Below are 21,768 nucleotides of genomic sequence, written 5' to 3' on the forward strand. Positions count from 1 at the left end.
GATGTGCCGTCCTGTGCTTTATTAGTGAAAAGCTAAGCACAACACAATCCACGGACACAACACATGAATAAACGTGCCGTGCTGGCACACGTGCTATAAACAATTTGAAATCACTTAATGGTATACATTAAGTCGGACATTATCATGAGAATCTAAATAGACAACATATCATTTAAAATTATTTCAAATTAAATTAACAAGTTTATTCAATAAATAGAAATAGCCCATCAATTATAAAATTTGATAATGTAAATTAATGTTCTAGTCTTATATAAGTAACGACATTATAACAACGATATTGAAATATATTTTTTCAAATATGTAGGTATTATATGTGTTGTTATAAAAATAAGCCAGCATAAAATGACAAAAACTAACTAGAATAATGACTCTTTTGTAAAATATACATAAAATATGACGTAGTCACTGCAAAAATGATAGGCAAACGTGACGGACCTTTTGAAACTTCCGTCACAATAGCTAGTCAAGTGTGACACCAATTGTGCCGTCGCTTCCGCTTAGTTCTTTTGTGACAGCAAATTGGCAATACCGACGGAAATGGTTGTCACCAGGAAAATATGCCGTCACAATTGTTATGCCTGGTTTACTTCCGTTTGACTGGTCAAAACGTGCTGTCACAAGTGCTTGGATATTAATAAAGTATCTAGTCTGAAAAAGACAAACTTTTTCGTGGTGTATTTGGTTATCACGCCTTCCTAAGTCCTAACACGGAGGAGGTCTCCCCATTTCGAGCCTGGCCGAAACCATTCTTTTTGTTTTCATTTTTTTTCGTTTCTTTCTCTTTTTTCTCTCAGCCGGTTCCTACTAATCAATCCCCATTGACTTTATCCCACTAACTCCACCAGAGTGTCTTTCAGGAAATCCAACCTTAGCATTAGCAGATATCAAGTAGTGGGAATGAGAGAAACAATTGAAGTAAGGGAGTCCCTTCTTGGTCATGATTCCTCACCCCAATTAGTCCATAGAAATCCTCCATCTTCTCTAATCCTGCGTTTATACCTCGGCCATTTTCTTGCAAGATGGGGTGCAAGGTACATGAATGATTCTGATTTGCGGCTATTGGTTCATTAGTTTGGTATTTGCGATCGAGCTAATCCTTTTGTTGTTTGCAGGATGTGGGAATTCTCAGTCGGTTTATACATGATCAACATCTGGCCGGATTCTTTGCTGCTTACTGCTGTTTATGGAGTTGTGGAAGCTTCATCTACTGCATTATTTGGTCCCATCATTGGAAAATTGGTGAATAGGCTTACATATGTACAGGTGTAGGTCATATTGTGTTTTCATTTCCAGTTCCTGTTTATACGATCAATCGAAAAGTTTTACTGCACTCGAATTGACCTTAAATATGTCTAAGAGAATCTGTTTAATTTCAGGTCCTACGGTTGTGGTTGTTAACCCAAAATCTATCCTTTATAGTGGCTGGAGTCACAGTGACTTGGTTATTAATCCACTCTGGATTGAGAATTTCAGGGTTTGCACTCTTTATTTCACTTGTTGTGTTGACAAATGCCTCCGGGGCAATCGGTACTCTTTCCACTCTTGCGGGAACTATCTTGGTTGAGAGAGAATGGTAATTAGCTTGATACTAGAATAATTTTCATTTGATTGCTTTGAATTCTCAGTTATTGAAGTTATAATGATACTACAGGGTGATAGTGATTGCTAATGGCGAACCTCCAGAAGTATTAACGAACATGAATTCAGTTATTAGACGTATCGATTTAAGCTGCAAACTGTTTGCCCCTGTCGCTTCTGGTGTCATTATCAGTTTTATATCGCTTGAGGCATCTGCTGTGGCTTTAGCTCTATGGAACGTCATATCTGTTTGGTTACAGTACTGGCTTCTAAAGTCAGTCTATGATGGAATTCCAGCTCTAAGCGAAAACGATGGAAAGAGAAAAGCAAGGTTTGAGCAAAAGAACCCGATAGAAATAAGTTCATCTGTTTCAACGGATACTGAGATTTTGCTTTCTTACAAAGGAAGTAGTTCGGCACTGGAAGAACATAGTTGGAAACAGAAAGTAATAAAACGTCTATCGAAAGTAGCTTTTTTTGATGCTTGGATAGTGTACTTGCAACAAGATGTAGTGTTACCTGGAGTAGCTCTATCCTTACTTTATTTTAGCGTGCTCAGGTAACACTTGCCCATAACCAGGCCCTCATTAGTAAACAAAATTCTGGCGTTGTTCTTTGTTCTCTAGATCTCGAGTCCTTGAAATGTGAACATTTATGACTGGTTTCAATTTGCAGCTTTGGTATGTTAATGACAGCTACTCTGGAGTGGAAGGGCATACCGGCTTATGTTATTGGCATTGTGCGTGGAATCAGTGCTACAGTTGGTATTGCTGCAACTCTTTTGTACCCAATCTTACATTCACGTATTTCAACTCTGCGAACAGGATTATGGTCTATATGGACTCAGGTATTCTTGTTACTTCGATGCCTTCTGAACATTTGCGTTTCTGTTTTTCTAGTAAGACAAACCAGCAAGAACTGCCAATGAATATGAGGTCACAATGTACCATATTCAAGCATGAAATTTCAGGCAGATTGGTACCATTGAAAGTGATCTGGATAGAGTCAATACACGGATGTTTAGTCATAAATTGGGACTACTTTTTTGTAAAAAGAATTCCCAGATTAAATTTGTCAGAATACTAACTAATCAATGAGAATCTGGTCCAAATCTCTAAACATAAACTTGTGATTATAGTGGAGCTTTCTGGTACTATGCGCTGCTTCTGTATGGATTCAAAACAACAATATCTCAGCGTGGATGCTAATGGGTGGAGTTTCTGCATCACGACTTGGTTTATGGATGTTTGATTTGTCTGTCATGCAACAAATGCAGGTAAAACTCACCCTCAAATTTTATATCTAGTTCTTTCTTTTACTTTGAATGTTGTTCTTTAAGAATTTAACCTATTGTAATGGAGCTTCCCTTCTCTACTTTACTATGTACTTCTGTAAGAGACAGTTTATACATGAAACGGTGAATTTCATATATGTTAGATAATGGGTTTTTCTAAAGTCACTTTACATTGTCAATCTATGAGTAGGATCAAGTTCCTGACTCGGATCGTTGCATCGTTGGAGGAGTACAAAATTCTCTGCAGTCTATACTGCATCTCTTGTCATATGTTTCGGGTATAATCATCTCAAACCCAGAGGTATGTTGCTATATATTAAGCCTTCTTCCAAGTTGAGTTCTTCAAAGCCGGCTTAAAATCTCAAAGATTCTACTAGATTATAATTGCAGAATGCTAACATTGATTTCTTCTCTTTTGATAATGTATTTAACAGAATTTTGGGAAGTTGACAATCTTATCGGTTTTATCTACGATGCTAGCTGCATTACTCTACACCTTCCATGTTTACCGTGTCAGGAAACACCTCTTCCACTTTAGAAAGTTAGCGTAATGGTGAAAGTGGACAAGGCGAGCTCACTGAATTCCGTTTGTTGATCCAAGTTAGCACTCCAGTACTTTCTTCTCTTACAAATTTCCTGTATCCAAGAATACTCTGGACCATCTCTTACTTGCTACAACAAGTTAAAGGGTTCAGCACCATCAGTTTCTGAAGTTCAGATAAGTTCTCCCGGATCAAATTCACTGTGCAGAATTTACATACAAAAATAACAGGAAACAATAAATCTCTGCTTACATAAACGAATCCAAATTGTATGATACGCGACCTCATACAATGAACTGGCACAATCTCTGCCAGGTAGAATTGATGAGTTTAGGTTTCTGTAGCAATGCAACGTTTAGTTCGAATGCAATTAGGCGTGATTTAGAGACACCGGTATGGAGCTGAAGTGTTTTGTTCCAACATCAATAACAGAACATTACAATCACAAACTGCATCAGACCCAATTCCATCCAAGTTTGGTCGAAGTTGCATTCTCCTTGGCTGATCCCTTCTACCCTGAGGATTATATTTTAAGTTGACTTATTTCGAGCAGAAAATTATTATTGATCTTTTTATAATGTTGTTGCCTTGTATCCTACTAAGCATTCCTTTGGCAGCTGGACTCTTGTTACTGTGCGTGACGGTGTAGTGTCATCACATGTCGACACTAATATCATTAACAAATACAACAAGCTGACTGAATCAAGAAAATATAGTGTTCTCAAACTGATTCAGAATTTCAAATCATGAGCTAAGAAGCATTCCAAATACATTCTTTTAGCTAGGATACAAGTAAACATTCTTTCTTTACATAAAACTCCAAGCCTAACAGTATTATAGATTAGATGTAAGAGCTTGACTCTATCCATATGTTAGGATTTCATCTCTTTTAGTTGTCTTGTAATGACATTTGCCCTACATGATGTTTTCTCATTCCAAAAACAATTATAAACTGTCACTTTCATCTAAAGAATGTTCTTATATAATTGCTTTTTTACTATTAAAGTTATACATAATGGAGGCCCTGCTATGTTAGTTCCTGTTAAGGGAGGATAACAATCTACTTATATGGTTTTTGTTTCGATCGTTCTGGAGAATAGGTGCTGATGATGTTCGAACTCAGGTCAATTAACATAGTCGTATGTGTAGGCCATTTATATCATTAACGCCACCAGAGTGTCTTACAGAAAACCTAAGGAGTAATAGCAGTAGTCATTAGCTAGTGAGAAATGGGAGAAGCAAATGAAGTAACGGAGTCACTTCTTGGTCATGATTACTCACACCAAATAGCCTATAAGAATTCTCTAATCTTACGTTTATACGCTGGCCATTTTCTTGCAAGATGGTGTGCAAGGTATATGGATGATATTGAATCTTGGCAAAAGTCGAATAACATCTATTTTGCAACTCATTGTTCATTAGATTGATATGCGCTAGTTGTTTGTAATTTCTAGCTAATCGTTTTTTTTTTTAATTTTTTTTACAGGATGTGGGAATTCTCGGTTGGTTTATACATGATGAGCGTTTGGCCGGATTCTTTAATACTTACTGCTGTATATGGTGTTGTGGAAGCTGCATCTATTGCATTATTTGGTCCCATCGTTGGGCAATTGGTGGATAAGCTTACATATGTGCAGGTTTAGTTCATATTTTGTATCATTTGCAATTTCCATGGATAATCCGGCAATTAATCTTACAAGTTTTACTGCAGCAGAATTGACATTGTATATGTTTTGAGAGAATCGGTTTAATTTCAGGTTCTACGCTGGTGGATGCTAACTCAAAGTGTATCCTTTGTTGTGGCTGGAGTCACAGTGACTTGGTTATTGGTCCACTCTAGCTTGGTGCATACGGGTTTAGCAGTGTGTGTTTCGCTTATCGTGTTGACAAATGTCTCCGGGGCAATCGGTATTCTTGCCACTCTTGCCGGAACTATCTTGGTTGAGAAAGAATGGTAAATATTAGCTTCATATAAGAATATTTTTCATTTGATTTTTCTACATTTGACCTCTTCGTCTCCGTTACTGAAAATATACTGATACAACAGGGTCATAGTCATCGCAAAAGGCGAACCTCCCAAAGTATTATCAAACATGAATTCAGTTATTAGACGTATCGATTTAAGCTGCAAACTGTTTGCCCCCGTTGCCTCTGGTTTCATAATCAGTTTTATATCAGTTGAGGCATCTGCAGTGGCTTTAGCAATATGGAACGTTACATCCGTTTGGTTACAGTACTGGCTTTTAAATTCTGTGTATGATGGAATTCCAGCTCTAAGCGAAAGCGATGAAAAGAGAAAAGCAAGATTTGAACAAAAGGACCAAGTAGAAAGAAGTCCATCTATGTCAACAGACACAAAGGTCTTGGTTTCTCACTTAGGAAGTACTTCGCCATTTAAGGTATACAGTTGGAGACAAAACATAGAACGTCTGTCCAAAGCAACTTTCCTTGATGCTTGGATTGTGTACTTGCAACAAGACGTACTACTACCAGGATTAGCTGTATGCTTACTTTATTATAATATCCTTAGGTAACAAAATCTGGTCCGGTGCGGTTCTTTTCTCTTTTGTTTAAGCTTCAAGATCTTGAGTCTATGAGCATTTATGACTTATTCTATTTGCAGCTTTGGCCCGTTAATGACAGCAACTTTGGTGTGGAAGGGAATACCTGCTTATATTGTTGGCATAGTGCGCGGAATCAGCGCTGTAGTTGGGATTGGTGCCACTCTTTTGTACCCACTCCTACACGCACGTATTTCCACTCTGAGAACAGGATTATGGGCTATCTGGATTCAGGTATCCATATTACTAGTTGTTAATGACTCAATGAGAATTTGGTCCGAATGTCTAAAACATAAACTTGTGATTGTAGTGGAGCTTTCTGCTACTATGCTTCGCTTCTGTATGGATTAAAAACAGCAATATCTCCGCATGGATGCTAATGGCTGGAGGTGCCACATCGCAAATTGGGTTGTATATGTTTGATTTGTCCGTCACCCAACAAGTGCAGGTAGTTCAGCTTAATGTAATGAAGCTTCCATGCTTCAGTCTGCCTAAATTGATAAGAGTTCTCTTTTATGTACTTTTTTATTTTCAATGTCGCTTTACATTTACATTGTCAATATTTGGGTAGGATGAAGTTCCTGAATCGGATCGTTGCATCGTTGGAGGAGTACAGAACTCACTGCAGTCCTCGGTGAATCTCTTGTCATATGTTATGGGTATAATCATCTCAAACCCACAGGTATACTGTTTTACAATTAAGCATTCCCAGTTTAGTTTTTCAAATCCAGCTTAAAATCTCAAGATTGTACCAAGATGTGACTGCAAATACTAACATCAAGTTCTTCTCTTATTGATAACGATATTTATCTCAGGACTTTGGGAATTTGACGATCTTATCGGTTTTGGCTGCGACGCTAGCTGCATTACTCTACAGCTTCCATACTTATCGTGTCAGGAAACACCTCTTATCTTGAAATGGCAAAAACAATCCAAGAGATTTGGGGCTGCACCACATTCTTGTCCTGCAAATTCCTTCTACATCTAATTTCTCCTTTCAGTCATCGGTCTTATATCCCGCTAGCAGTTTTTCGATCTCTTTGGTTGGATGATTTTCAGCATCCCTCAAGCCTTACTGGGAAGCAAATCCTCGTCTACCAGGAAATTCTATGCATTTCAATTAGCAGGGGATATTTCTGTTAGAATATATCTCCGTTTTTGCTCTTTCTTTTTCTTGATGGAAACTCTTTGGTGGTACTCTCTACCTTTTGTGTAAATCTGTTAACCATGCTGCAAATTTAGCGTTGGCGTTTTAATGTGTTGGTTATGTTTTCGAGTTGGTTGCAGAGGGCAAAACCTCTGTTGTTTTGAAGTTTTTGATAGAAAAGATATAATAAAACCTTTGTGTTCTTTAGGCATTCTTTGTCACTTTTCAAGGAAACAATCAATAACTATTTCCATTCAGGAAGTTGAACAATCTAATTTTATGATTATTATTGATCATCCGGGAGAATTTAGGTGCTTATCGACAAGGTTTATTGCTAATGAGAAATGGAAGAAACAAATTAAAAAAGGGAGTCATTTCTTGGTCATAATAAGAATCCTTAAAACTTACGTTTATATGCTGCTCAATAAACATAAACTTGGGAAAGCTAGTCAATTTATATCCGGTAAGTGTATAAGCTTTGATCTAAGATCTTAAAAAAATTATTACAAATTATTTTAGTTTAGATTTACTTTATATGTAAATGTTGTTAATTAGTTTCTGATGACGATAGTTATATTAAAAATTCCATCAGTTGGCAGGGATTATTTTTTGTTAACATGCATCTATATTTTTTTCTTGATGGAATCTTTGCAATACTCTACCTTTTTAATTTGCTTAAATCAAGAAAAAAAAAAAGAGAGAGGCAACATTTCAGTTGATAATACTTCATCATCAATAATAATAATATATATATATGCATCTATAGTTTTCCATTTTCCGCTTGACCCAAAAATTTACGAGAAGTTTGAAGAAATTAAGCTATGGTGTTCTCTCCCATAGTATCCCATCCTATGCACGGATAAATTTCTAATGGGGGCATTTTTTGATGGGGCATACAAGTGCATGTGTTGCCTCCAGATGAAAAGAGAAAAGCTAGATCTAATCAAAGGGACCAAATTGAAAGAAGTCCATCTATGTCAACTGACACCAAGGTCTTGGTTTCTCACTTAGGAAGTACTTCGCCATTTAAAGTATTCAGTTGGAGGCAGAACATAGAACGTCTATCGAAAGCAACTTTTCTTGATGCTTGGATTGTGTACTTGCAACAAGATGTACTACTACCAGGAAGAGCTGTGTATGCTTACTTTATTATAATATCCTCAGGTAACAAAATTCAGTCTGGGTGCGGTTCTTCATTTTCTAGTTTAAGCTTCTGCTTCAAGATCTTGAGTCCTTTGAGAAAATTTGAACATTTTATGATTTGCATTGTTTGCAGCTTTGGTCCGTTAATGACAGATACATTGGTGTGGAAGGGAATTCCTGCTTATATTGTTGGCATAGTGCGCAGAATCAGCGGTATAGTTGGGATTGCTGCAACTCTTTTGTACCCATTCTTACACGCACGTATTTCCACTCTGCGAACAGGATTGTGGGCTATCTGGATTCAGGTATCCATGTTACTGGTTAGTAGTCAATGAGAATCTGCAGGTCCAAATCTCTAAACATAAACTTGTGATTGTAGTGGAGCTTTCTGCTACTATGCTTTGCTTCTGTATGGATTCAAAACAGCAATGTCTCCGCGTGGATGCTGATGGCTGGAGGTGCCACATGGCAAATTGGGTTATATATGTTTGATTTGTCCGTTACGCAACAAGTGCAGGTAGTTTAGCTTATTGCAATGAGGCTTCCATGCTTCCCTGTTTGGCTAAATTTGATGGAGTTCTCATCTATGTACTTCATTTTTTTCAAAGTCGCTTTACATTGTCAATCTTTTGGTAGGATGAAGTTCCTGAAACGGATCGTTGGAGGAGTACAAAACTCACTGCAGTCCTCGGTGAATCTCTTGTCTTATGTTATGGGTATAATCATCTCTAACCCAAAGGTATATCAGCATCCGCATTCCCAATTGAGTTTCTCAAGGCCAGCTTAAACTCTCAAGATTATACCAATATGCATTATTGCAATGTACTAACAATAAGTTGTTTTCTCATTGATAATGCATCTCTCAGGATTTTGGCAAGTTGACGATCTTATCTGTTTTGGCTGCGTTGCTAGCTGCATTACTCTACACCTTCCATACTTACATTGTCAGGAAACACCTCTTATCCTGAAATGGCGAAGATATTCCCCTATACCTAAACTCCCCTTTCGGCCGCTTGATTAGAGAATAACCACTACAAGAAAACATGGATTAAGCGACCAAAATCTTAGCAAGCTCCCAAAACTTTGGTCGCTCTAATGGTCAAGCAACAATGTTTGCAACCACTATACAGTTTGCCTGCTTAAAATTTATTTCCACTATTCCGTAGCGACCAATAAAGGTGTTGGGTTGGTACATCACTTTTTCAAGCCATCCACGGCAACGACAAAAATGCTTGAGTCGCTATTTGCTTTGAAGCACAGTCGGCCAGCAATTCAAAACATTTGGTAGGTACAATTGTATCTCAACACCACAGTTTCAAAGAAAAGTCAGATCTTAAATCTTGTGTTTTTTTGCTAAGCTTTTTGTTTTAGCTATTCTAAATTTAGTTATGTAATAAAAAGAATCAGTATGTTGGGGAATTAAGATTTATTTCGAGGATACAAGGATATCATCCCTTTGAAAATTTAGCATTCATTTTCGGAACCATCATCAATAGGTTCAAATTAGTTATGTGATAAAAAGAATTAGTTTTTTGGTGAGTAAAGTTTCCAAGATACAAGGATCATCCCATTGAAACACTGTTAGTTGTTACTTTGTACCATTTGGTCCCCATGTTCAGAAAACAATCTTTCCAATCACACATAAGGCTGCACAAGACCCGGTCTGGACCCGAAAAACCCGGACTTGTACCGACCCAGACCCGGAGTAGCCGGTACATGTACCGGTTCTGAATGTTGATACCCGATATAGACCGATACAGGTACTGGTTCTGGGCTATTCCCGGTCTGTCCCGAACCGAAAAACCCGATAAATTAGAGTCATTGATATCTTTTAAGATATTACATCCTACCCGTCCCTTTTATGTTTAGTCTCATCTTCAACTCCAGGTACAAGTACAGGTACTGGTCCTGGTACAGGTACAGGTACATGTACCTTTGTTATTTTGAACTTCAGTTGTAATGTTGAACTTTATATGTTAAGTTAGTTTATTGTTAGCCCGTGTGTTTCAATATTCAGGTAAATACCCGGTACCGTCTGGAACCGGACCGGTCTTACCGGTACAGGTACAAGTCCAGGTACAAGTCCATGTACAGATACAGATACTCAAATTGAGGAAACGGTCAACTCCGTGTACAGGTACCGGTTCCAACAAAAACCCGGTCCGAACCGGTACCTGTGCAGCCTTAATCACACACGTGAAGGATAAGCAGTCAACTAGACCACTACCAAGTTTTTCTTGGATCTATACACAAGTGGTGGGAATTTTTCCACGAGAAGGAAGCTTTAATTCAAACCAAGTTGAACTTTGCCGCCTAATTTAAATTGTTCCGCCAAAATTGCCGCCTAACATTTTTGCCCAATTTTTTTCACTAAATGAAAATTGACGAGGCAATTTTTCCAGCGTTGGATAAGCCAGCAATTCGTGTGAACTCTCGTTTTTGCAATATATTGGTCCGATCAAAAGTTTTGGTTTTCTATTGGCCAATTGTATACCACACAGATTAGCTTCAAACATAAAATTAAAATTGACGCGTCAATATTTGCACCGTTTGATAATGAAGTAATCTGTGTGAACTTCTGTGCTTGCACTATATTCATCCGATTTAAAACCTTATTTTTCTATTGGCACCATACATATTCACTTTAATATAAAAAAAAAGAAACATAAGATTCGGGAGAAAAATATCTCTAGGCCATTTTCATTGTATTTTTATTTTTGCAAATGCACTATTACGAGATTTTCTTTTTCTTCTTTTCTTTTCACTTATAGTATGACCTTTTTTATCCTGGTTAAATTGGGGCCACTTAATTGGGGCCTATGAATTATTTCAACCAACACAAAAAAAAAGGATATGGGATGTCAAAAAGATGGAAAAACTAAATTAACTCTTACAGAAAATTTAATTATTCTAACACAAATTCAAATGCAAAATCATAATCACTTTATTAACAAATACAAAAATCGTTAATCGAAACTCATTTTCAATTTCCGTCAAAACTAAATCCTAATCAATCCAAAACAACAATTGAAATCTAATTTCATTTTGGGTTTTGAAAAAAAAAACAAACAATTCGATTGAGTTAAATCCCTCTAATTTCGTTCAAATGTATGCTAATAGAGCCATTGATTATTCTTCATGGTCTCAATAACTTCAGAATCAATCTGCACTGCAAGATACAACCCCATATACAATCAATATTGAACACAACATCGAGCCACCAACTTCCATTCATTAACAACCACCGTTGCCTCCAATTCGAGCATCTAAAACATCACAAATATCTTAAGACAAACCTATTAGAGCATTGCTCGGTCGAAGTCAGTTGAAGTCCGGGATGCATACCCGTATGCGTATGCGTACTAGCGAAGGCAGTTGAAGTCCGGGATGCGTACTTGCAAATATTTCCAAGGATCATTTAGTTGGTATACTTTTGAGAATATGGGAAGGTAAATTCCCCCGGAATATTTGCCGACATTCCCGCTAAATCAAATTCCCCCGGAATATTTTCCGGCAGTTTTGCCTCTATCGGACAAGTTGGTAATCCGCATGATTAGAGTCTTTGGATTCCCATTGGCCACGTTAAAATCATACGGATCCCTTTCAAATTGATTTGAGTCTTTGGTTCTCATTGGATATGTTTAAACCATACAGATCCATCTCTAATTCATTACACAATCTTTGGTTTTCCTATTGGTCGGGCTAAAATCATATAGATCCATTCCTAAGTATGTGTGGATCTTAGTAAAAAACGGATATCGGGTAGTAAAATACGGATGATAATGATTGATATCATCGGATACTAGGTTACATTGATGATATCCGGAGAAACCAATGAAATCCGGGAGAAATTGAGTAATGCTGACCGACATAAGGTAAGATGACAAATTACAAATGAAAAATCCGTTTAAATCGATATGTATCATGGAATCCATGAAAAATCTAATGGGGTCAAGCTGTATTTGTTATATAACATGTGAAATTGTTTAAGGACGATGGACATTCGATGAAATGATAGATAACTGAAGAAAATCGATGGAATTCGAGAGAAAATGAATAAGGTCGATCGATATTAGGTAATAATGACAGATAACAAACAAAAGTAAGTGAAATCGATGGAAATTTGGCTTGAGTCGATAGGTAACCATATAAACCCATCCCAGAAAATATATAGTGAAGTCGAGCGATATTGGATAAGATTGATAGATAACGGGTGAAATGATAGAAAATTGTAATAACCGACGGAATCCGAAAGAAAGTGAAGCATGTCGATATTGGACAAAAAGATTCTCGGAACAAATTTGTGATCATTGGATGGGGTGGTGGTCCATGTGATTCTTGATTCTGCGCTAATCATTGTCAGATTTTACAAATTTTATATCTATACTGAAACTCCAAATTTTAAAGCTTGTCTTGTTTAAACTCAGGAAATATATTCAGAAGGAATCTTATCTGTAAATGGATGAATTCATCGTTCGTACGAAGTAGATGGACTTATAATAGTCCACTCACGGCCAGGTTACGATCTCGGAGCCAAGGTATGCGTACAATATGCCAGAACATGGTTTGTTTAACGTTTCAGGGTATATTCCGAAGGAATCTTATCTGTAAATGGATGAATTCATCGTTCGTACGAAGTAGATGCACTTATAGTAGTCCACTCACGATAAGGTTACGATCTCGGAGCCAAGGTATGCGTACAATATGCCAGAACATGATTTGTTTATCGTTTCAGGGTATATTCCGAAGGAATCTTACCTGTAAATGGATGAGTTCATCGTTCGTACGAAGTAGATGGACTTATAGTAGTCCACTCACGGCCAGGTTACGATCTCGGAGCCAAGGTATGCATACAATATGCCAGAACATGGTTTGTTTAACGTTTCAGGGTATATTCCGAAGGAATCTTATCTGTAAATGGATGAATTCAGCGTTCGTACGAAGTAGATCACTTATAGTAGTCCACTCACGGCCAGGTTACGATCTCGGAGACAAGGTATGCGTACAATATGCCATAACATGGTTTGTTTAACGTTTCATGGTATATTCCGAAGGAATCTTACCTGTAAATGGATGAATTCATCGTTCGTACGAAGTAGATGCACTTATAGTAGTCCACTCACGGCCAGGTTACGATCGTATGCATACAATATGCCAGAACCTTGCCGAAGCTTCTTGGTTCACAGTTTGTATTCCGTTATACCACATTTGAAGTTCGAATCAACACTGAGCTTCATATTTATCGATTTAGATGATGTATCATGCTAAGTTTGAAGTCGGAACCCTCCCAGAGCTTCTTGGCTCATAGTTTGTATGTTGTTATACCATATTTGAAGTTCGAATCAAAACTGAACTTCATATTTATCGATTTCTATGGTGTATCATGCTAAGTTTGAAGTCATAAACCCTCCCGGAGGTTCTTGGCTCATAGTTTGTATGTTGTTATACCATATTTGGAGTTCGAATCAACACTAAACTTCATATTTATCGATTTCGATGGTGTATCATGCTAAGTTTGAAGTCAGAAAACCTCCCATAGGTTCTTGGATCATGGTTTGTATGTTGTTATACCACATTTGGAGTTCGAATCAACACTGACCTTCATATTTATCGATTTTGATGATGTATCCAGCTAAGTTTGAAGTCTGAACCATCATGAATTTCGTGGTCCATCTCTAGTAATCTTATAACCTGAGTTTACCAGTGTGAACTAAAGCTACTTCATGACTAGTCGAAATTCAAACCCGGAGCACAAAGAGAAAGCACAAAGAAACACACCAATTATCGATTTCATTTTTCATTTTCCCGATTCATTCTTATACATTTTTTGGATTTTTTTATATCAGAATGTCGGAAACAATGTTCTAAATTTATTTATATTTTTTTTGGATTTTTTTTCATGTTAAAGGTTGATAATTAAACCGAAAACATGAGTTCGTATTAACACAAAAGAAACACAAATGCTTCTCAATCCGTATGAGCATCACAAATACAATCTCAACTGTCAGATTCTTCTCTCAATCCGTATGGTTGGATCCAACGAACTCCGTCCATCATTTTCATTCACCGACCAAACCCTCCCAACCACTCGAACTCTATCTGTTTTGCTCTATCTTCATCTTCTCTGCTCTTCTTCGAACGACGACATTACTTGAGAAAATCTAATTCACTCAACCCATCTTTACTCATCATCGCCATCTCCTCTCCCTCTCCTCACCTGATTCACCAAATCTCTTCAAAAACCCTAATTCTTTTACATAAAATCAAACCATTTACCTTCTATGGTTCCCCTAGGTTAGGTTAGGTCTTGGTCGGGAAGAACACAGACTCAGAGTAGACATGAATTGTGCTGCTACCAGTTGCTGGTTCGATGTGGGGTTATGATTTTAACTTTGATGTCGTGAATTAAATGGGTTTAGATTTAAATCAGAGAAGAAGTGAATCGGAATGAATTAGTGAGGATTTTGTGGAGTTACTCAGCGGAGAAGTGAATCGGAAGGAATTGGTTTACTTATGGGTAGGGTTCCTTTATTCTTTCAATTTTTCCTACAATCCTTAGAGTTATGATCGACATATCCTTTTTACTACTCAGGGTTTGGTTTTTTATTTCAATTACGACCTGCAATTCATTTTTTTGTTTTTTCTTATTTTTTCCCAAGATCTGGATTCGATTTGGTTGGATTGTGTGGTTTTCAAACTTTGATTTTGTTAATCTTTGTCTGTATATGTTGGATTTTGGGGATTTTTGATTGAATTTACTGGATTCAATTTGGGGTATTTTGATTTTTCACTCTTTCTTCCTTAATCCTTGTACTTGTTTTTGATGTTTTGATTCAGAATTTGATGGGGGTTTGATGTTATGAATGGCTGAGCAGTTACTAGGTGCTGATGTTGATGGTCTTGGAGGTAGCATATTACAGTCAAGGGTGAGATGGTGAAGCAGCATATGGAATAACAAGGTGATGGTGGAGGTTGCAGCCACAACTACAGATGAGAGATTACAAGCAGTGTTAATGTCAACTAATTTGGGTATCCTTCTACTTTTGCAGCCTAAACTTTGACATCAAAACCAGATCTAGAAAATACGGTATCAGGTCGCAACAGTATGAATCTGAGTGAGTTTCAGAAGAAGCGTGATGTAGCCTTCAAAGCTTTAAGTAGCTGTATCGATGGTGTTAAAATTAAAGTATGTTGAAGAGGTTGTAATTTGTTTTTTTAAAGAAATGAGATTGTATTTTTATTTAATTTTTGTAAAATGAGATTGTAGTTTTCCTGATTAACAATTGATGCTGTAAATTGAATTTAATGATAGTAAATTAAATTAATTTTTCATTTAGTTTGTTTTGTATTTGATTTTTGTGTTAATTATGATTTCATTTTTTATTCAGCCGAGTCAAAATTGGTCGGAAGCCTTTAAACGAACAGGAACATTTTGTGTAATGAGCAATTAATTTCAGACAAATCAGACAAGTTGAAAGTTTGTACCGACTAAAATCTTGTATATCCAATACCCTTGAGCAACTTATTATTAGTCAGTTAAGTTGCTCTAAACCTTTGTCAACGTAACATGTTACTCGCTAAGATGGTTGAAATAAATTTAGAGCAATGATACTGGTTGGCCGCTCATGGCAGTTGAAGCATATTTAGAGCGACTTGATCAACGATAATTGGAATAAACTGACAGCAAGCATATTAGTTAATCGCTGATGGTAGTTGAAACATTCTTAGAGCGAGTGCCTAGATGCTCTAGACCTATAGAGATCCCACCTTTTGCGAGTCAAGAGCGAGAGCCAAATTAAGTCGCTCTAAGGGTTAGTGCGACTCAATATGTGCTTTTGCAACCAAAACTGCCTGGTTGCTTAATCCAGTTTTTCTTGTAGTGAACTCTAGTGCATTTTCAGCATCCCTCAAGCCTTATGGGGAAGCAAGTCGCCAATCCACTTTTGATCCTCCTCCACCCTTGGCTAAATGATACAATCCCGGCAATTCTATGTATTTTGGGGGATTTTTCTGTTTAAATGCATCTCTGTTTTCTGCTCTTTGGATTCTTTTTCTTGATGTAAACTCTGTGATACTCTTTGTATATATCTGTTAACCATGCTGCAAATTCAGCATTGGGTTCTCTTTCACCGTAGGGGAAATAACTGTTTGGTCTTTTTTTAGGTGGTCCCAAGTTAGTTTGGTCCACCAACAAAAGGGGAGTTCCGTTTGGTCCTTATTTATTCAAAAATATTAAAGTTTTTTTTTTTTTATCAGAAAGAATTTTAGTGAGATTTAGCTGATATTGTTTTGCATATCTTTTGCTAGAAGACTACAAAGCACAGGATTGAATGACTCAGATGCTTCAATACTTAAAGTTGACTTTCTGACTGATTTAGCTATAGAATCTGCTACTTGATAGTCTTTTCTACCAACAAAAGTAAAAACACAACTATTAAAGCTATAGATAAAGTGTTTAATTTCCTTTATCATGTTTGTATTCTCCCATTGAACTAGCAAAGTGCTTCCAGTAATAGATTGTATGACAAGCTCTGCGTCGGCTTCAATATGATTATTGTTCGGCTAATTTTCCTTTGTCCAATATAGAGCCTCTCGTACTACCATACATTCTCTTGCCTCTACACTTAATGCTCCATTTGTGTAACTCCCTTTGACTCCACTGCAGTTTCCGACATTATCTCGCAAAACAAGACCGGTACCAAGTTGGTTACTGTCTAGATCAAAAGATGCATCAACATTTAAATTATGAGAAGATTCATGCAGATGTAGAGATAAATAATATTGTATATTATGCATTGAAGTTTTAGGGTTTAGAGATATTCCCTGAAAGACAACATCGCATGAATCATCCAAGCTCCTATCATGAAGGTGTATAACAGTTGTTCTCTAATAGTTGAGTTGTTAGAGAACCAACTTAAAACCTACTACGAAACTAATTGACTATGTTGTCTAACTGAATCAATATTAATGTTGATCTCTTTCCAGACTTTCCTTGCATGCCTACAGTCAAAAATAATGTGTTCCATAGTTTCATTATAATGACCACATATATCGCAATGAGTATGCATGCATGTCCACATTATATTTTTCTAGACTATGCTTGGTAGAGTTTAGTTCCCTGATACACTTCCAGGAAAATAACTTGATCCTATGTGCTGTGTTGCATCTCTAAAATTTTCTCCAAACTGTGTTATTGACTGCCACTCCATTTACTTGAACTTCTCTATCTGACATGGTAAGAAATTTGTATGTATTTTTGACTGAAAACTTGCCATCTTTAGCAGGCATCCAGATCATGACATCCTTCTTTGTTTTGTTAATGAAGAGAGATTGTATTCTTCTTGAAGTATCAGAATCAAATAACTGATCCACTAGGGTTATATTCCACTGACTTGTATTTGGCACCATGATCTCAACAACTTCTCCATAAAATCTGAATTTCATTTTGAGGAATGGGAGGATGGTACCTGGGATCCATTTTTCTAACCAGATTTTTGTATCTCCACCATTGTTGATCTCCATGAAGTAATGTTGCTGAGAGCAGTTTTTTGCTTCTCTATTTTGATGAATAATGTCCTTAGTTTTGAAGTACTTGCTGCTCAAAATTTGAACCATGAGATGACTTGATTCATCATATATCCTCCAACCTAACTTAGTGAGAATATCTAAGTTGAGCTTTTCTAAATATCTGTAGGCAAGGCCACCTATGTCTTTAGATGTGCATACATTATGCCAAGCAATTGGGTTTGAACCCCTGTTACATTTGTGACACCAAAAGAATTTTCTTTTTATTGTGGTGAGATGAGTTATGAGATTATTAGGTAACTTAAAGGTACCGTTTGATACACTGGAATAGCATTAAAAACATGCTTGATCATGGTCCCTCTACCATCTTGAGAAAGACTGATAGAAGACTAAGTGGAGAATTTTGATTCAAAACATTCTTTGATACTTTTGAAAGTTTCTTGTTTAGAGTGATGAACAATGAGAAGTGAACCAAAATATATCTCCTTAGAATTCATTGTCTTGACACCAAGAATATTTGTGACAGCTTCAACCACTTCAGGCTTAGTCATTTTGCTAAAATGATTTGAGATTTATCAAAGTTGGTAACCTTATCTGATTGTGAACTGAAACTATGAAGTAGATCCAAAAGATTGTTGACTAAAGAAGGATTAACCTGAGTAAAAATCAAGCAGTCATCTTGTAAAAACCGGGGGTACAACAACCACATCCAATAATTCGTTCAAGAAATCTGTATGGACTAACTCCAATATAATTCCAAGAGAATCAACTAGACAGTCAGTCTCAATCAATGGAAATATATCCAAGAGTTATATCTCGGTTTTTCAAGTAAATCTGCAATAGAACAGATAGAAATCTGTGAGCCTAATTAGTATGAGAAACAACTTGAACGGTACCAAATACGAAATATCAACAATCAAAGGTTGGATTATCTAATTGATTAAACTTACGCACAACCTGTGATATTTCAATTATATAAACAAATATAACGCGGAAAAGAAATAACAGACACTAGAAATTTTGTTAGTGTACGCTACAGACTCTAGCGTATTGCAAATTAACTTCAGACTGGAATGTAGTTGATCCCTAATCAATCTCACACTGATCAAGGTACAATTGCGTTCCTTACGCCTCTTAATCCCAACAGGACTCTGCGCACATGATTCCATTAGCTGATATCACCCACAACCAAGAGTTGCTACGACACAAAGTCGAAGTTTAATAAACAAATTCATCTCACACAGAAAAGTCTATAGGAATAGATAAATCTGTCTCCCAAAGAAATAGCAGCGAGTTTTGTTCCGTCTTTTGATAATAATCAAGGTGAACAGGAACCAATTGATAATCCGGTCTTATATTCCCGAAGAACAGCCTAGAGTTATCAATCACCTCACAACAATCTTAATCGTATGGTAGCGAAACAAGATGTTGCAGAATCGCAAACGACGAGACGAAGATGTCTGTGACTACTTTTTATCTTACCTATCGGAGATTAAATCTCGAGAAAATCTTAGATAAGATAGTACTCAAACAAGATAGGATAAAGAAATATCAGAACATGCAACTACAGAGAAAATAGTTGGGTCTGGATTCACAATACCAATGAAGTCTTTAAGTCGTTAACCTACAAGATTTTGAGAAAAACCTAAGGTTAAAGGAGAATCGACTCTAGTCGTGATGAGTGCCTAATATCGTATATATTTATCCCTTTTTGTTGGCATTTTAACTCATCTTTTGTGCATTAATTCTACATTTTATCCCATATTCTGTATTTTCATTGTTTTCAAGAATAAATATTTTTCTTACTTAATTTTGCATTTTTAGGTAATAAATAATGTCTGGATGACTTGCGGAGCAGAAAAGAGCTGAAGAGTAGTGAAAAGCCGGAAGAAATTACGCAAGGAAGCCGCGAAGAATGGTGCGCATAAGCCCAAAAGACTAGAAATGGGCTCAAGAAGGAAGAATTGCTCTTAAAGAAGATATGGACTTGGCATACCCAAGGCCCAAAACCCTTACCCAAACCCATTTTCTATAACCAAAACCGCCTCCATTCTCAGCCGTCAGATTGGATCCAACTCATCATCCTACGGTCGCTCCTTCATAGAGCATCAAAATCTGAAGTCTATGCCAAACACCACAGCGCTTAAATTCCAAGCCTTCAGATTAGATCACATTTAGATCCTACGGTCGCTTCTTTGCCTGCGCATCAAATCTCGATACTTCCGCTTAACACTACAGTACCTAACATCATCTAACACCGTTGACTTCGTTGTGTTTCAAAATCCAACGGTTGCATCGATTCATCTCTCATCTCACCGTTAGATCTACCAACCATCTCCGCATCCCGCAGCTCAGAGTCACAGAACATCAAAATTTGATGAAGCCGCTCAACACTCTAAAAACCTAATACCTATACCCAAAAACCAAACAAACCCTAACCTATTTTCTATCGGGCTCCTTCTTCTTCCTCCCCTCTTCTTCACTGCAAACCCCATGACCACCACCTGCTCCGCCACCCACTCCATCTGCCACCACCACCAGCTCAATACGAGCTCTCAAATCACTCAAAAACCCTAACCCACATCATTACTTCCCCTTTCACCAACTCTATGTCCTCCTAATCACTCAATTTCACGCCTCTCCCATGTCAGGAACCCTAGAGGTGAAATTGACAAATTAGGTGAAATAAAGTTGCAATTGGAGGCGTGGATAACATTAGGAGAACAATTAGAGGCGTGGGTCGAAGTCAGTAGCGTGTAATCACATCACTATGGGTAAGAATTACCAAACCCTAAATTTTCTGATTTGGGGGAATTTATTAAAGAACCCTAATTTTCTGTTAGGGAGAGTATTAGAAGATATGGGTCTGATTTGTACTGACAAATTAGGTAGAAACAATTTACCTAATTTCTGTTTGATTTTAGGGATTTTTTGGGAAGAACCCTAACTTGTAATTGGGTATAAATTGGGACTGTGGGTGTGTGTGAGAGGGTATGCTTGGAATAGCCAGCATCCAGGACTTTCATGTCCTGTTAATGTTTTTAATTTTCAAGTTCAATTTCATTTATGTTCATGTTTGCTATGTTCTGTTAATGTTGTTTTTCTCTTCAATTTTGTGTTGTTTCATGCACTGCTCATGTTCTGTTAATGTGTGTTGTTTATATGTGTTGTTCCTGTTTTGCCATCCTAAGTTATTCCTGTTATGTTCCTGTTAATGTTAATCCTGTTAAGTGTTTACTCTGTTTAATGTGCCTTTGTTAGTTTAAATGCTCACTGTGTTTCAATTCATTATCATGAAGTGATGGTATGCTAGGCTAGTTACCTTTGAAGCATTGAACTGATTGAGTAATGGAAGAAATCAGTGCTCATAGCAAGCTGATTATCTTGCCATTCTTTTTGTATGCTTAGGTTGCACTGATTTGATTGAGCATTGGGAGAAACTAGTGCTCACTAGTGACAATGAGCAAGCTAGTTCTCTTCCCACTCTAGAAGAATGCCTTAGCCTTGCTCTGTTAGCTTCTCCACATCCCTGCCCTTGGCCTTAGGCCTTGGTTTGTTTTATCATCTTTCTTTGCTGTTTAGTCATTGTTTTGTTTAATTTTGTTCATTGCCTTGTTTTGCCCTGTTTACTTCCCTTGCAGCTGTCTGCTACACTGCTGCTGCAGCTGCTGTTGCTGTTGCTTTTGCTCTGCAGCTGTCTCTTTTGCACTTGCCCTGCTGCTACTACTTGCACTGCTTGTGCAGCTGCTGTGCAGCACTTGTGCTGCTGCTGCTGCTTCCTCCCCAAAGCTCACAGTTCATTCTTAGGAATAAGGCTAAAGCCAACTGAGCCCAAAGCTCACTTCAAAAGCTGAGCCCAATTCAGTTCATTGAAACCAAAGGTTTAAAGCCCAAGGCCCAGTGCAATTCCAAAGGTACAAAGCCCAAGGTTTAGTTCATTAAGGCCCAGAAATAGGT

The 21,768-nt window shown here is 37.3% G+C and overlaps 2 protein-coding genes across 4 annotated transcripts; both read left to right on the top strand.

Annotated features, from left to right (window-relative positions):
- Positions 1-770: 770 nt before the first annotated feature.
- Positions 771-3,467, top strand: LOC113329267 (solute carrier family 40 member 1-like). Its single transcript, XM_026576226.1, has 8 exons — positions 771-1,052; positions 1,134-1,284; positions 1,398-1,594; positions 1,673-2,158; positions 2,275-2,446; positions 2,738-2,875; positions 3,084-3,194; positions 3,328-3,467. Exons 1-8 carry the CDS (start codon positions 919-921, stop codon positions 3,442-3,444), a joined length of 1,506 nt encoding a protein of 501 aa, XP_026432011.1. The 5' UTR covers positions 771-918; the 3' UTR covers positions 3,445-3,467.
- LOC113329268 (solute carrier family 40 member 1-like) lies at positions 3,362-7,345 on the top strand. Of its 3 annotated transcripts, none has more exons than XM_026576229.1 (8): positions 3,362-3,493; positions 4,922-5,072; positions 5,193-5,389; positions 5,483-5,965; positions 6,059-6,230; positions 6,307-6,444; positions 6,568-6,678; positions 6,812-7,345. In XM_026576229.1, the coding sequence occupies exons 2-8, from the start codon at positions 4,923-4,925 to the stop codon at positions 6,911-6,913; spliced, it is 1,353 nt and encodes a 450-aa protein (XP_026432014.1). In that variant the 5' UTR covers positions 3,362-3,493; position 4,922; the 3' UTR covers positions 6,914-7,345. The 3 variants fall into 3 exon arrangements, with proteins under 3 accessions (XP_026432014.1, XP_026432013.1, XP_026432012.1); XM_026576228.1 differs by lacking the exon at positions 3,362-3,493 and adding an exon at positions 4,123-4,227; XM_026576227.1 differs by lacking the exon at positions 3,362-3,493 and adding an exon at positions 4,657-4,789.
- Positions 7,346-21,768: the final 14,423 nt, after the last annotated feature.

The sequence above is a fragment of the Papaver somniferum genome, unplaced genomic scaffold (assembly GCF_003573695.1).
Source record: "Papaver somniferum cultivar HN1 unplaced genomic scaffold, ASM357369v1 unplaced-scaffold_115, whole genome shotgun sequence".
NCBI classification, from domain to species: Eukaryota; Viridiplantae; Streptophyta; class Magnoliopsida; order Ranunculales; family Papaveraceae; genus Papaver; species Papaver somniferum.

Coding starts and splice junctions, on each gene's coding strand:
- LOC113329267 (XM_026576226.1), top strand. CDS start 919: ATGAGAGAAACAATTGAAGTAAGGGAGTCCCTTCTTGGTCATGATTCC. Junction 2,447..2,737: donor TATGGTCTATATGGACTCAG/GTATTCTTGTTA, acceptor TTGTGATTATAG/TGGAGCTTTCTGGTACTATG. Junction 2,876..3,083: donor CTGTCATGCAACAAATGCAG/GTAAAACTCACC, acceptor ATCTATGAGTAG/GATCAAGTTCCTGACTCGGA.
- LOC113329268 (XM_026576227.1), top strand. CDS start 4,665: ATGGGAGAAGCAAATGAAGTAACGGAGTCACTTCTTGGTCATGATTAC. Junction 5,073..5,192: donor ATAAGCTTACATATGTGCAG/GTTTAGTTCATA, acceptor GTTTAATTTCAG/GTTCTACGCTGGTGGATGCT. Junction 6,231..6,306: donor TATGGGCTATCTGGATTCAG/GTATCCATATTA, acceptor TTGTGATTGTAG/TGGAGCTTTCTGCTACTATG.